Below are 13,572 nucleotides of genomic sequence, written 5' to 3'. Positions count from 1 at the left end.
ACTTTACAAAAGTTGTGGATTCAATCCTTGTACTTTAATTTGGCCATTTTTAGTCCTGTACTTTTCAATTTTTAAAATTTCAGTCCTTAACAAATGATAACTATTAAATTAAACACGTTAATTTTGCTATTTTCAAAATTTGATACGCCAAATATATTTTTATATCACTCATTAAAAATTCTAGGTAATGGGTTAACGATTATGATTTCTATCAAGATCGAAATTTCAAAATTCGAAAAGTATAGGGATTCAGATTGATTTAATTGAAAAATACACATGGTACAAGGCTCATGACTAAAATTGACCAACTTGAAAGGACATGGACTAAAACTGGTCAAATTAAAACATAGAGACTAAATCACAACTTTTGTAAAGTGTAAGGACTAATAGCATAATTTAACCTATTTTTAATTGTTGAACTTGAACTCAAGTCTTTTACGAGGAGATATTTGATAAGTTGGGGATTTATCTTGTATAAACAAGATTTTATTGGCATTGACCAAGTCTAATGGATTCACCAAAATTAGCAAATACAAACCCTTCCCAAAAATAGCTGAAAGCCATCCATCACAAAAATTAAAGCAAACCATTTGTTTAATATGGTAAAGCTTCATGAAAAAGCTCATCACCATCACCAAAAATGACAACCTCGTATTACATGCCATTGTTTTTCACTTGGACCCAAAACCTCTCTTTCTGGTTGTGGTGGTGGTAGTGGTGGTTTCGATTCGATTTTGCTGGTTTGAGGCCATTAATGGTGACTCCACCGGCACGAAAAGTAATGGTGGTAGCTGACCCGGCTCCCCATTCTGCGGCAGCCCTCCAATATGCACTTTCTCATGCATTGTTAGAACAAGATGAACTCATCCTTCTTCATGTTGAAAACACTAGTTCATGGAAGAACACATTGACTACTTTCTTAAAGAGGCCAACAATTGCTTCAGCTGCTAATGCTATGACACCTAATAATTCTTCCGGGCCGGATTGGGGTTCCACCGATGTTAATTTCCTTGATCAAATGAAATATGCAAGTGAGATTGCTCAGCCCAAAATCCCTGTACGTATAGAGAAAATCGATCCGGATGGTAAAGATAAAGCTACTGTGATCCTTTCTAAATCTAAAGATCTTGGTATTGATCTTATTATTATTGGCCAAAAACGAAGCCTCTCTTCAGCAATTCTTGGGTGAGTTCCATATTAGAATTATTTTTAAACTTTTACGAAGATTAAAATGCAATTTCACTATTATATTAGTTTATATATTTATAATTTTTAGAATCATTAAATCAAAATTTTATAAACTATAATTTTATTACTATTTAAATTACAATATTATAAATTTTAGAAGGTCTAAACTCAATTTTTTTCATTTTAAGAAGAGTTAGGCTTTTTATTTTCGGGCAAAGCTAGAAATTCTTTTTAGGGGCCAAATAAGTTATATACTTTTATCAAAATTAAAACACAACTTCTTCGATGTATTAGTTTATATTTTTATAGTTTCTAGAATGATTAAATCAAAATTTTATCATTTTAAGAAGTCAAACTGCAATTTTACTACTATTAACTTGTGATTCTATAAATTTTAGAAGGTTTAAAACTCAAATTTTTTTTCCATTTTAAAGGGGGCTAAAATTTGTTTTAGAGGGCCAAATAAGTTATATATTTGCATTAGAGTTAAAATACAATTTCACCAATATATTAGTTTATATCTTTATAGTTTCTACAAGAATTAAATCAAAATTTTATCATTTTAAGGGGCTAAACTATAGTTTTACAACAATTAAATTACAATTCTATAAATTTTAGAATGTCCGAAACGCAAATTTTCCACTTTAAGGGCTTCTCTATAAAATATCAACAATTTCTAAATCCGTACTAATTATAAATACTTTGATTTCTCGATTTATAGATATAAACGACCTAGCGGATCAATGAAAGGATCGAAACTGATAGATACAGTAGATTATTTGATTGAGAACAGCCCATGCACTTGTGTTGGAGTGCAGAAAAAGGGACAAAATGGAGGATATGTCCTCAACTCCAAGACCCAAAAGAATTTTTGGCTCTTGGGATGATTTTTCTTTTAGACTTTTCTTCATCATATCTCCAGTACTCAGTTTCATCATCTCAACTGAGCTTTCTTATTATTTTCCCTTTCTTTTTTTTTTCCTTCAGTTGGAATACTTCAAAGATTTGTAAATATTTTGGAACTTTGGATACGCAGCTGAAAACCAAAGCCTTGTTTTTATTTTTTTTTTCCAAGTTTTTCTTTAAATATTTGTTAAATATGTTCATATTTGACACATCTAAGTTTTGAGTAATACAGATGCAAATTAAACATATCAGTACCGAAGGCATATCAATATCCGATATTAACTCCCGAATTCGATAACATTGATTTAAAAACATAGATACTGGACAAAAAAAGTTTAAATTTTACTATATTAGTCCTTGTATTATATAAAAGTTAGAGATTTAACCCCTATAATTTAATCAATTTTAGTCTTTATAGTATAATTGTAAATTTAACTTATGCTCTCCAATTGAATTATTCTAAATCTTATATTTTTCAAGTTTTGAAATTTCAATATCAACGGTATGACAAATGTTAACCCATTTTCCGAGGGCCTTGGCCCCTCCTAAAATGATAAATTTTCAATTTAAACCCTTTATAATTTATAAAATTTAAAATTAGTAATAGTAATATTACAATTTAGCCCCCAAAATGATAAAAATTTAATTTAAAAATTATAAAGATATAAACTTTTAAATTGATGAAATTACATTTTTACTAATACAAAATATACAATTTAATTTCGGCCCCCCAAAAAAGAATTTTCTAGCTCCACCATATGAAACCAACAAACTAATATGACATTACATATATAATAAAATTTTTACCGCATCAGATTTTGAAAATAATTGAATTTAATAAATTTAGCAATTAACATTTAATGAAGACTAAAATTTTATCATTCGAAAAGTATAGAGTAAAAATAATCTAATTAAAGTATAAGAACTAAATCTACAACTTTAGTAAAGTAGAGGAGCTAATAACAGAATTTAACCAATTAATGATGAAAACCTGATTCATATAAACCTCAAAATGGACTTAATAGATACATGCTATTAAATTATGACTAGAAAACTTTACCCTTGGTTAAAAGGGTGATGCATGTACAAAGCAAGTGGAGCAACCGAGATCAAAGGCAAAATTGCTGCCGCCACTTCTATGTCAATTTCGATATAAATTACGTATTGATATACATTTTAACTCGTTAGGCTACGGTTATGCCGTCAAATGAGAGACTGGATGTGCCAAATTCTGATGCTTACCGTCAGCCAAGTTGGCGATCGGGAAGCCTTGACTTAAGAGTTGGTTGATTAGAAGAGTTTCGAGTTGGCGAGCAATACTCTTCCCTGGAACTGTGAAATATAGGAAAGAAGCATTTTCCATCCCGTCCTTTGAACGATGCGAACGAATTCGACCATCAAGATCATCCGTCTGTTGGCAAAGATAAATGCACAGTAATAAAATTTACGTTCAAAGATACAACAACAAAAACAATGAACCGATCAGAGACATACCTCTCCAATGTATAGTTTCTTATCAGGTCTGAACATGACATATACGCAAGAAGCACCGATAGTTGATGGAGGTGGCTGTTCCCTTGCAGCAATAGCAACACAGTTAAAGACAGGGACATTCGATGTATTTTTCAGTTTATAGAGTTCCATTAGCTTCTTCTGACATATTAATGTAACAACAGTCTCGACATCCTTGAAGACTTCCATTTTGTTTGTTGGCTTAGGCTTATGACTGAGCGATCTTGTTTGAGCTCCTTTGGAACCAAACTGTGTAAGTTGTGCGTTGAATAGTCCAGAAGATGCTTCTTTTGTATAGACTGACGAATAAAGTTCTTCGGCTCTTTGTATTATTGCCTCAGCAAGTCCTTCCACTTTTGCTGTTTCAAATGCAAGGCTTTCTCTACAGATCCCGTCTACCAACTTCCAAGTAGGTATTATTTGCCCGTCAATGTATTCTGTACTCATTGCTTTATGTACGGTGTTTTTGGTAGAAAGTGGTAGACTAAAATTCCATGCAAATGAGTCGATATGATACCTAGACACCCAATTTCATCAAGAGTCTCGACAATGCTACCAGCAATGCACGTCCCTTTCGCTGTTTCTGTTCCTCGGCAAATTTCATCTATAAGCACGAGACTCCTTGAAGTGGCTCCATTAACAATAGATCGCATCTCTGACATTTCTACCTGAGAAATTAGAACCAAGTAAGACTCATGTCACGATTTATATTTACAATGATAAATAATGATTGAGAAAATTGGGGTAAAACTACCATGAAGGCCCTTATACTAGGAATAGAATCACATTTTGCCCCTTTTACTAAAAAAATGGACAAATTAATCCTTGTATATTAAATTTGATCCTTCTGTTAAAATTTTCATCTATTTCCACCATTAAAAACTGATCCCTGTACGTTAGCATGATATACACACGGCATGCCACGTATCATTGTCTAATTATTCCATCAGTCACAGATGAAATTTTTAACAGAAAAGACCAATTTGCTTTTTGAGGTAATGTACAACGACTAATTTGCCCTTTTTTTAGTAGAGGGCCAAAATGCAATCTGACTCCTAGTATAGGAGCCTCCATCATACTTTTACCAAAAAAATGGAAGACCAAACTTGGACGGCTACCACTATAGGGGAAATTCTATTAACATACCTGAAATGAGCTTTTTCCATCAGCTGGGCTATCATATGATTTCATGTGAAGCATTATCGAATCGAATTGAGGAATAAAGGCTGATTCAGCAGGAACCATAAATCCACATATTCCAAGTAATGCAGCTGCACAAATTGATCGAAGTAAACTTGATTTACCACCACCATTTGGTCCTGTCAAAAGAACAATGACTGCATATCAACCGTATTAAGCACAGCACTGCCTTCGGACACATCAAACCAATACGGTGTCAGTCCAATTATCTTCATTCCTTTCGTTTCATCACATGATTCGCCACTCTGCATCAATTACATAAAACGGAAAAAGCTCTTTATGTGTAATGCCAAATGATGATAGTAGAGAATGATAATCATTCCTTGTTGTAACATAAAATCCTGCACGTTTACTTGTCCCACTATATCATAAGTAGTTTGATCATTAACTCGAATGATGCTTCAGGTTATCATCATTCATAACAGATAATATTACTAGAACAACTATGATGACATAACCAAAAGACAAGCCATATACAAACATTTTCAAGATTACCTTAGAACTACTAAACCTGTAAGTGTAGGGAAAACCCATTTCCTTCTTCTCCCCTCACTGTAAAATATCAATGAAATCATAATTAGAATATATTTGGCAAGAATAACAAATACCTGTTAAGTCCTAAGAAATTCCAAAATTTTCAGAAAAAAATATATATGCCTTTAGCAAAAGTAATATTTCGTGAAACAGTGAACTATTGATATCTCATTACAGAAAATTTAACAGTTCCATGTTTTAATTAGTTAAGACAATGGGCAACACAGGTTTGAGGGTATAATGTCGAATAATAGAAGGCAGAAGTTTCAGATTTTGATATACAACACTGTTCAACTGATATAAAGCTAACAAATCTCTGAAAACGGGGTAGAGGTGCATCAAACAAATATTTAATTTCTTCAAAGAAATGCAAATGGCATAGAGTTTTAGGAATTATTTCCATGAATTTTCAATCCATATACCATGCTATGAATGTCTTAAGAAATAACGGAATACGTATATGAAAAATGTAAAACTGACCTCACATGAGCAAATAATGCCTTTGCAATAACAAGCAGCATAGAAGCAAAGACGAGGACATTTATCTTGGTTTGTAACTCGGTAGAAAGTCCTTAACAATTCCAAAACCCTTGCTTTGCCTTTGCACCGGCATCATGGTACCTGAACACAAATAAAGATATTCTGATAATCATCAATCTATTGTGAAGAACTATGTTACTCGGGCTGGGGTTTGAGTGCTGGATATGAATATGTGTTCAAATGAGCGTTTTCCATCTTTTTAACTACTTTCATGTATTCAGTCATATCCTCATACCCAACAAGTACTCTAAGAAAAAAAGAAGAGTTAAATCAACGTAGGTGAAGAATAGAAATGCAAGCACTTTAGCAAGGAGCCTGGTAAATTTAATAGCACACTCGTTAAGAGTCCTCTACTTTCACTGTGGTAACCATTCCTCTCCGACTTTCTACCTTTTGAATCTAAAGCAGGCTTAAGCTGCTTAATTTGTTCTTCTCCAGGAGTACCAGCCATACGGCTGGCGCAAACCGTTTCCCCTTAAACCAAACAGCTTCATGTTCTCGAGCATATAAGATTTCTCCCTTTGGTCCACCAAGTGGAGCTGAGGTGGCTTTTATTCTTGAGACAATGGGGAGGAAATCTTCAGTTATCTACATGAAAATTAAATACCCAATAATAACGGGGACTTCATGTAGTATAAAATGAACATTGGAGAAGATAACAAACAAATTAGCACCTAGCAGATTTCAATGTATTCATAAATGTGCACTGAAAAATCAAAGTTTAGTCCAATAATTCCAACTCATAAGCCTTCTCAATGAAGTTAGTAACCAACACATGATGTCTTGTCATCAAATAGAAAAAAAAGCAAACTGTGTTGCAATCAAGGACAAAGTGCAAAACCAACATAACCATATTCATAGCAAACATACCACGGAAGATAAGGCCTCAGCTGCCCTTTCACTTCGGCAACTTCTTCTTCTATATGGATCTTCTTGACTCGCCCTTTCCATGAAGATTCCATGTCCTCAAAAAATTCACCAGGAATATTGGCATAAGAACTAATCTTTTGATCACTTTCACCATCCAGAAAAATCATTTGACCATTCTATCTGAAAGCCATTCGCACTCATTAACCTGGGAAAAATCAAGACCCAAAATCATACATATAGGCATTTAATCTAGAAGAACATAAAAGCCATGCTCCATTCTCACGTCCTACCTATACGACTGCTATACTTACCAGTGTTTCAAAGTCTATTTTCAGCCCTGTGGTCACCCATGCAGGATCCATCAATATTTCAGAATTTCTCTGAGGTTGATGCTTCTATGCATGTGCAATATTTCATCAACAACATTTTTTATTCTGCAAATTCATATGGTTGGCCTCCTTAGTTCAAGTAGCTTCACAAGCTGCAGAATGGTCAATCCAAGAATTAATACAAAAGACCAAAGAAATTAACAAATCAAAAAATGAAATTGAATAAGTAAGATGAGTAGAAAAAAAAGAGAGGGTAAAACAACCAACATATAACACTTTCTTATTAGGGAAATGCAAAATACAAAATAGAGAATTAGAGTAGAACCTTTGCAGATGAGAACAAGTAAACTCAGGAATTGAGCATTTGATGCTGCTCATTAGTTTGCAAGTTGCTGCACATGAAATACAAGTTAGTACAGAACCTAAATTGAACATTTAAGTACTGTAAAATTAACAGGTATCACATGTCAAACAATCAAGAGATATGATATATAGGTAGAATGCGTATTCAAAATGATTAAAAACATTTCAGACTATTGCAAGGCTCATCTCCAGTTTCTAGTCATCTAAGCAGCATACTCTTTGAGAAGCATCTGTAGTGAAACATTGCTTGGCAAAATAATAAACACATAGTCAGTACAATCTTCGATAAATATATAAAGATCACATGATTGTTCAAGTTAGAATTAGGCCAAGTTACTATAAAGCTGCATATTCTAACTAGCTTATAATGGAACAACCTAGTTTAACTAATGGACATCAGCAAAATATACTAGCACCCAATGCCAATGTTGCATCAGTATGAGAAAACATATCAACTCACCTTGAATTGCAGATGCAATCTCATGAGAAGGAGGATTAAGAAGAAGATCTCTAATATACTGAGAATCAGCACAAAATTAGAAGGCAATTACTTTTTCCAGAGTCTATAAGAATCTAATTACAAGAGTTAATCATAAAAACTTGTTTGCAGTCACCCATACAAATCAATATTGATTTAAGTTAACTCAATATCCCAACTTTAGACATCAAGTTAAAAAAAAATGACACAGGAGAAAAATTAAACAAAATCTTAAAAGCAAACTAATCACATAATACGGAGAAATTGAACATGAAAAACAGAACCTTGTGCATCTGATATGTTATGTATGACGCTTACTGAAGGAGTTACTCCCTGTAGTTTCGTTATCAATGAGTCAATATTAAGTGGGTTAGATGGCCACAATTAGCCCCATCAAATAGGATGGAAGGGAGAAATGCACATTTATGAATATCAATCCCCAGAAAATGACAACAAAAATGAATAACAAATAACACGCACAATTGATCTACTAGAACAAATACGTGTCATCTTTACTAATTCTTTACTAGTATTGTTAGAAAAACCAAAAGGTTTTCACTTACAGAGCAGGTAGCCCAGTGCAATGTGGTGGAAGCAACACCTTCAATAAACAAGGTATCCCCTCTGTGGGGATGGCACCTGGAAGATGCAACCCCCATGATGGAAAATGCTAAAGACTAGTTTAAGCCAGACAATTGGATATTGGAATGAAATAAGAAGTCAAACGAACCAATCTGTGTTGCAGTTCCTAGACTTAAAGAACGGGGTCTATTTTCTGAAGGAACAGTAACATTTCTGAAAGTAACCTCATTGTCAAGCCCATAAAGCTCCTTTACTAGATGGTCGAATAAACAATAACATGTAATTTTGGTAAAAAGCACGAATATGCTAAAGTATAGGCTTTGCTTAGATCAAATGGAACCTTGTACAGTAGTCAGTGACAGGACCGCTCCAAACCATTCAAATGCCTGGCAGTGCATTCTCCCCACACAGGCCTCCTGCACCAAATTCCCCCACGGAAGTTCCTGCACAGCCTCTAATACAGTGAAAAGCTGACCACATATTTAGCTTAAAGGAGAAGCATAACCATTTATCAGAATCTGAGGATGAAATGTTTGTGAAACGTGGTCATGAAATTCTATTTCATAATAGAATCCTATGGACCAGAAATTTGAACCAATGTTCTTTCTAAAATATCAACCCTATTCCAAAAGTACATAAAAGATGGCAAACAATTGGGGAATAACTTCTACATGTCATCAGAAGAGTTTAGTGGAAAATTAGATACCAAGACCCTTTATGTCTATAAACACTCTAGACGTATGGATTTAAGCTGTATTTATGTTATACATTTAAAACTCCACAGCAATAGCCTTATTACATACCTTTTGAATGCTCTTTTTTTTCCATTTAGCAAGTTATTAACATTCACCCTTGAGTGAAGAGTAACATAGATTAAAGCCTCTTTTGCAAATCTTGCGATGACATGTCTAAAAGAATGACCACCTGAAGCATTGTCTCTCAATGATGAATGGAGAAATAGGTGATGGTATCGACAAGTTCGCAGCTTGGTTACCAATGCTCTTCTGTAAGACCATCCTCTGATGAATATGTCTTCATAGTCTCTAACACAAAGTTATGCAATATCCCCTTGCAGAACGTGATATACCTAAAGAGCCAGAAGTTTATCAAATAATAAAACTTGAAAGCACTAATAACAAACTGTGTGTCTCTCTCAACATGGTATGCAGCTATTCAAGCATTGAAGGCAAAGAGAAGAATGAGATTACAGCATTCAAGCTCAATATTTAGTCATAATTGATTCAATGGTAGCATTCTCAGAATGCGTACTTGCAGTCCAATAAAGAAGAATGACACTTACAGAGGGCTAGAGAAATTCAGGGAAATTCAATATAACCATAACAAGCTTGCAAGAGACTACAAGATATTTTTTCTCAAGAACATTATCCAAAGAAACTAGATTACAGATATGAAAAGTAACCGTTCATACCAACAACAGGCATTGGCTCTGGAAAATCAAGTCATGATCCAACCCCAACAAGTCCAAATACATACGGACTACCTGGATGAGCATGCCTGGATACTTAAAAAGCAAGTCAGAGCATGGTATGAATGTCAAAAACACATAAGGAATAATTATTAGATTACATATGCACCGAACAAATAACAATTTTGTAGCATAAATGTTTCGACTTTCAAAACCCCAATAAATGACTTAAAACCACATACATATAGAATAAGCAGCTTCACTGATTATGTACAGCATGAACTGACTTACTTTTATGAAGCATGGCCATCACATCTACACCAAGGAGAAAACATAAAGTATAGCATCATAAGCTAAAAGGGGCTGTTAAACTGTTATTACCCTGATATAACGTCCTTTACGAGAGCGGGCTTGTGTTGGGACCTTGAACTTCCTCCACAATACACTAATGAGGTATGCCATAAAGAAAATCCAAAGAATCAATTGCAACCAAAATTTACTTCCATTTTTTACTCCAAACTTGAATTATGCATCAACATCATGGTACTCGCTGTACTCACACTGAAAAACCATTTCGTGTTAGATGTCCAAAGTTTGTCGTAGATTCTGCAAACGATCATTATCAAAAAATTTATGATGACACAGACTAGAAAGAGAATAAATCAACATTCCATGGGAAAGCCAAGAACCAAATGCTGCTTGAAAAGTTGCACTATTTAATTTTTTCTTTGTTGCATTTTCCTTTTTCTCTATTTTGTTATGGGTGACAAACAAGAAGATCAGGATTAATGACAGAGAAAACCTTATCAAAATATAATTCAAATTTTAAGCATAACAGCAGCAGAGGCAAGATTGATCCAGTACACAACAGGACAGCCAGCTCGCGGAATGCTATCTGAACGCAGACCCAAAAGGATTCAAACCAGCATATCTACAAGAATGCAAGCATCTATCCAGGGCCTCAGAAAAATCCCAAACCTGAAGACGCGTTAAATTAAAATTCCAGCAGTCATAATTCATAAAATACTATAAAAAATGGCATACATAAGTAACTTTGTCAGCGAAACTCCTGTGATATACCCTGCAAAGCAAAACTTCACGCGGAAGACTTTGACTTGAACTGCAAAATCTCAGCATTTAGTGTCCCTACTTTCAAACTGCAATGGAAATAAAAAAAATAAAAATAAAAAAGCAAAACCATCATGAAATCTTCCAAAATGAGAACTAATATTATTTGACTCCCATTCTTATTCAAAAACATATTCCTTTTGAAATTTTAATGGCACAGGTTTTCAAACCTAAGTTAGAGTCTAAGCGTCACTCTTTACATGTTTCAATAGGAACTGTATATTAAAATGCTTAACTATATTTAAGAGAAAGGAGATTATTAGACTACTACATCATAAATTCATAATTCTATTGTCCTTTTTCTGTTGGGGAGATTGGGAAGCAGGGCCTGGGGGTGTGGAGGGGGCTAGCTAGCATTGTACTTATCCAAGAAACCGGGAAGCCAACAACTAGAAATAAGTCTAATCTCCACATTAAAAGAACTTTATTGTAGCAAAGAGATATGAAAATTGGAGAGAAGACTTTATCTAAACTGAAATATTTAAAAGAAAAAAAAAACAGTATTGTGCAAAGCACCTGCCATTTTTCAGGTTGACATCCACACCAAGCAAATTGCTATACACAAGCCTCTTAACCAAATTGAGAGTGGACGGCTTGCGACACAACTCCAGTCTCTGCAACAAAAGAATGAAAAGTATAAGAGCTTAAGAAATACAATATAGCAAATCAAAAACCTCAACAAGCAGACAAAAAACACACCTCTTTCCACCAGACTATGTGAGAATGATCCTTATCACCTAGGGATTTATCTGCTGCCTTATATTTCCTGGTGTTTCCTCTCAAAGTCTTCTGATCTTTGAAACAGTGTATCCGCCCAAACTGTCCCCCACTGTTGTCAAGAAACATTTAGAAACTAGAAACTAAATTTACAAAAGCAAAAGCCAAACGTAATAAATAGCCAAGACATATCAAAACAATCTCTTAGATAAAAAAAGAACAATGAAACCTAAATAAACAAATAGCTTAAAGGGGGAAAACCATTAACCTATTAGGATATCACCAATGAAACAATTGCAAACCCTCCAAAAATAAGAAGCAAATTGCAAATAAAGGGGCAATCTTATCGTCAGAAATACTTCTCATTTTTCATTTCATCACAAACTTCTGCTAAATAACTCGAGTTAGATCATCTTAATATGATCTGGCAGAATAATTTAGCTAGTTAAAAGTGTGTACCGGCACCAAAAAGATTGAATTTGCAATACTATAAACTTCATAACGTTCATCTTTCATTAATTACAATGCAATTTCATAAATATTCCATGCAGATTTCATAACATAGTTCCAAGAGAGAATGTCACTTCACTGGTAATGAACTAAAAGGGTTACCAAAAAGGCATTTTCAACGACAGGTCCATGCAAAGAACTGAACTTGTTCAACTATTTACATAAGGTGACGTTTTACTTTGTTCTAAACCAACAATAAAAATAAAAAGTTTACTCTTTTCCCTATCAAGGCTTTGGCTGCTTGATTTTTTTTTTATTAGAAAAAATCAGATGAACCGAAAATAGGGGAAAAGAATTACAGGATAAGTGGTGAAGGGTTATAAGAAGCATGCTTGTTGAGAGGGGAACGAAGGAGAAGGGCAAGAGAACGCCATCTGGGGATTGAAATGACAGCGTTTCGCGTAGCTAACCAGTACATGTGGTTATACTGCCTCTCAATTTTGGGGGAAATTAGGGAATTGGAAGGAGATTTGATTCTGGGGGAATTCTAGGGTTTTTTTGGGGGGTTGAGGGTTTTATGGAAAAAAAATCTGCTTCTGCTCAGTTCAGTTTCTTTCCGCCACAAACAAATGGGGTGAAAAGGTTATCTTTGTGATAAAAGTGAAAGATAAAAAAAAATATTTTAAGAAGCAAAAAAATGTGAGAAATAAAAAAATTTTAGTTGTCTTAGTCTTTGGGGTTCTTTTTTATTTGATTGGTTTTGAAAGTTTAAATTGTTTTTTACTAAAATATTTTAGAGATAAAACTTTCTATTTATATCTACATATTTTATAATTAAATATGGATACTTTGTAATTATTAAATAATAATTCTTACAAAGTGGTATTAAAACAAAAGCCACCATTTATAAGATCCCTTTTAATTTATTTTTCCTTTGATTTTTTTAAATTTGTTGAGAGAATTTTAACACTTTTTGAGAAAATGTTGTGGAAATATTGTTAGTTGAGAGAGATAGACAACCTTAGTAGGTCTGATATTAGGATCAATTTTCTATGTTTGTTTTATTTCCTAACTTTGTCTTTCACTTTTATCGAAAGCCTCGTTAAATTTACAAGGTAACATTTTGTTCACTATAAATTTATAATTTGCAATTAAGTACCACTTAATTTAACTCTTATATATAATAAAATGAGTTCAAATTCCACCAAATGCAAATTATAGATTTGCGGTGGGGGAAAGGACTCGTGCTTTGTAAACTCAACAAGCTTATAGAGAATAGAGACAAAATTCAAAGATAAAATCAAACATAAACATTTTGAGCTTAATAGCAATCTGTTGACGAGATTTGT

The 13,572-nt window shown here is 33.7% G+C and overlaps 1 protein-coding gene and 2 pseudogenes across 1 annotated transcript; 2 read left to right on the top strand and 1 right to left on the bottom strand.

Annotated features, from left to right (window-relative positions):
• Positions 1-175: 175 nt before the first annotated feature.
• Positions 176-2,248, top strand: LOC107929092 (uncharacterized). The gene is made up of 2 exons (XM_016860425.2): positions 176-1,185; positions 1,910-2,248. The coding sequence occupies exons 1-2, from the start codon at positions 755-757 to the stop codon at positions 2,073-2,075; spliced, it is 597 nt and encodes a 198-aa protein (XP_016715914.1). The 5' UTR covers positions 176-754; the 3' UTR covers positions 2,076-2,248.
• An 847-nt stretch (positions 2,249-3,095) lies between these two features.
• LOC121221047 (DNA mismatch repair protein MSH1, mitochondrial-like) lies at positions 3,096-12,853 on the bottom strand (annotated as a pseudogene).
• The window catches only part of LOC121220794 (glutamyl-tRNA(Gln) amidotransferase subunit B, chloroplastic/mitochondrial-like), a 3,668-nt pseudogene continuing 2,896 nt past the window's right edge, over positions 12,801-13,572 (top strand).

This window comes from Gossypium hirsutum, chromosome D09 (assembly GCF_007990345.1).
Source record: "Gossypium hirsutum isolate 1008001.06 chromosome D09, Gossypium_hirsutum_v2.1, whole genome shotgun sequence".
In the NCBI taxonomy this organism is placed as follows: Eukaryota; Viridiplantae; Streptophyta; class Magnoliopsida; order Malvales; family Malvaceae; genus Gossypium; species Gossypium hirsutum.
This window is presented reverse-complemented; position numbering and strand designations above follow the sequence as displayed.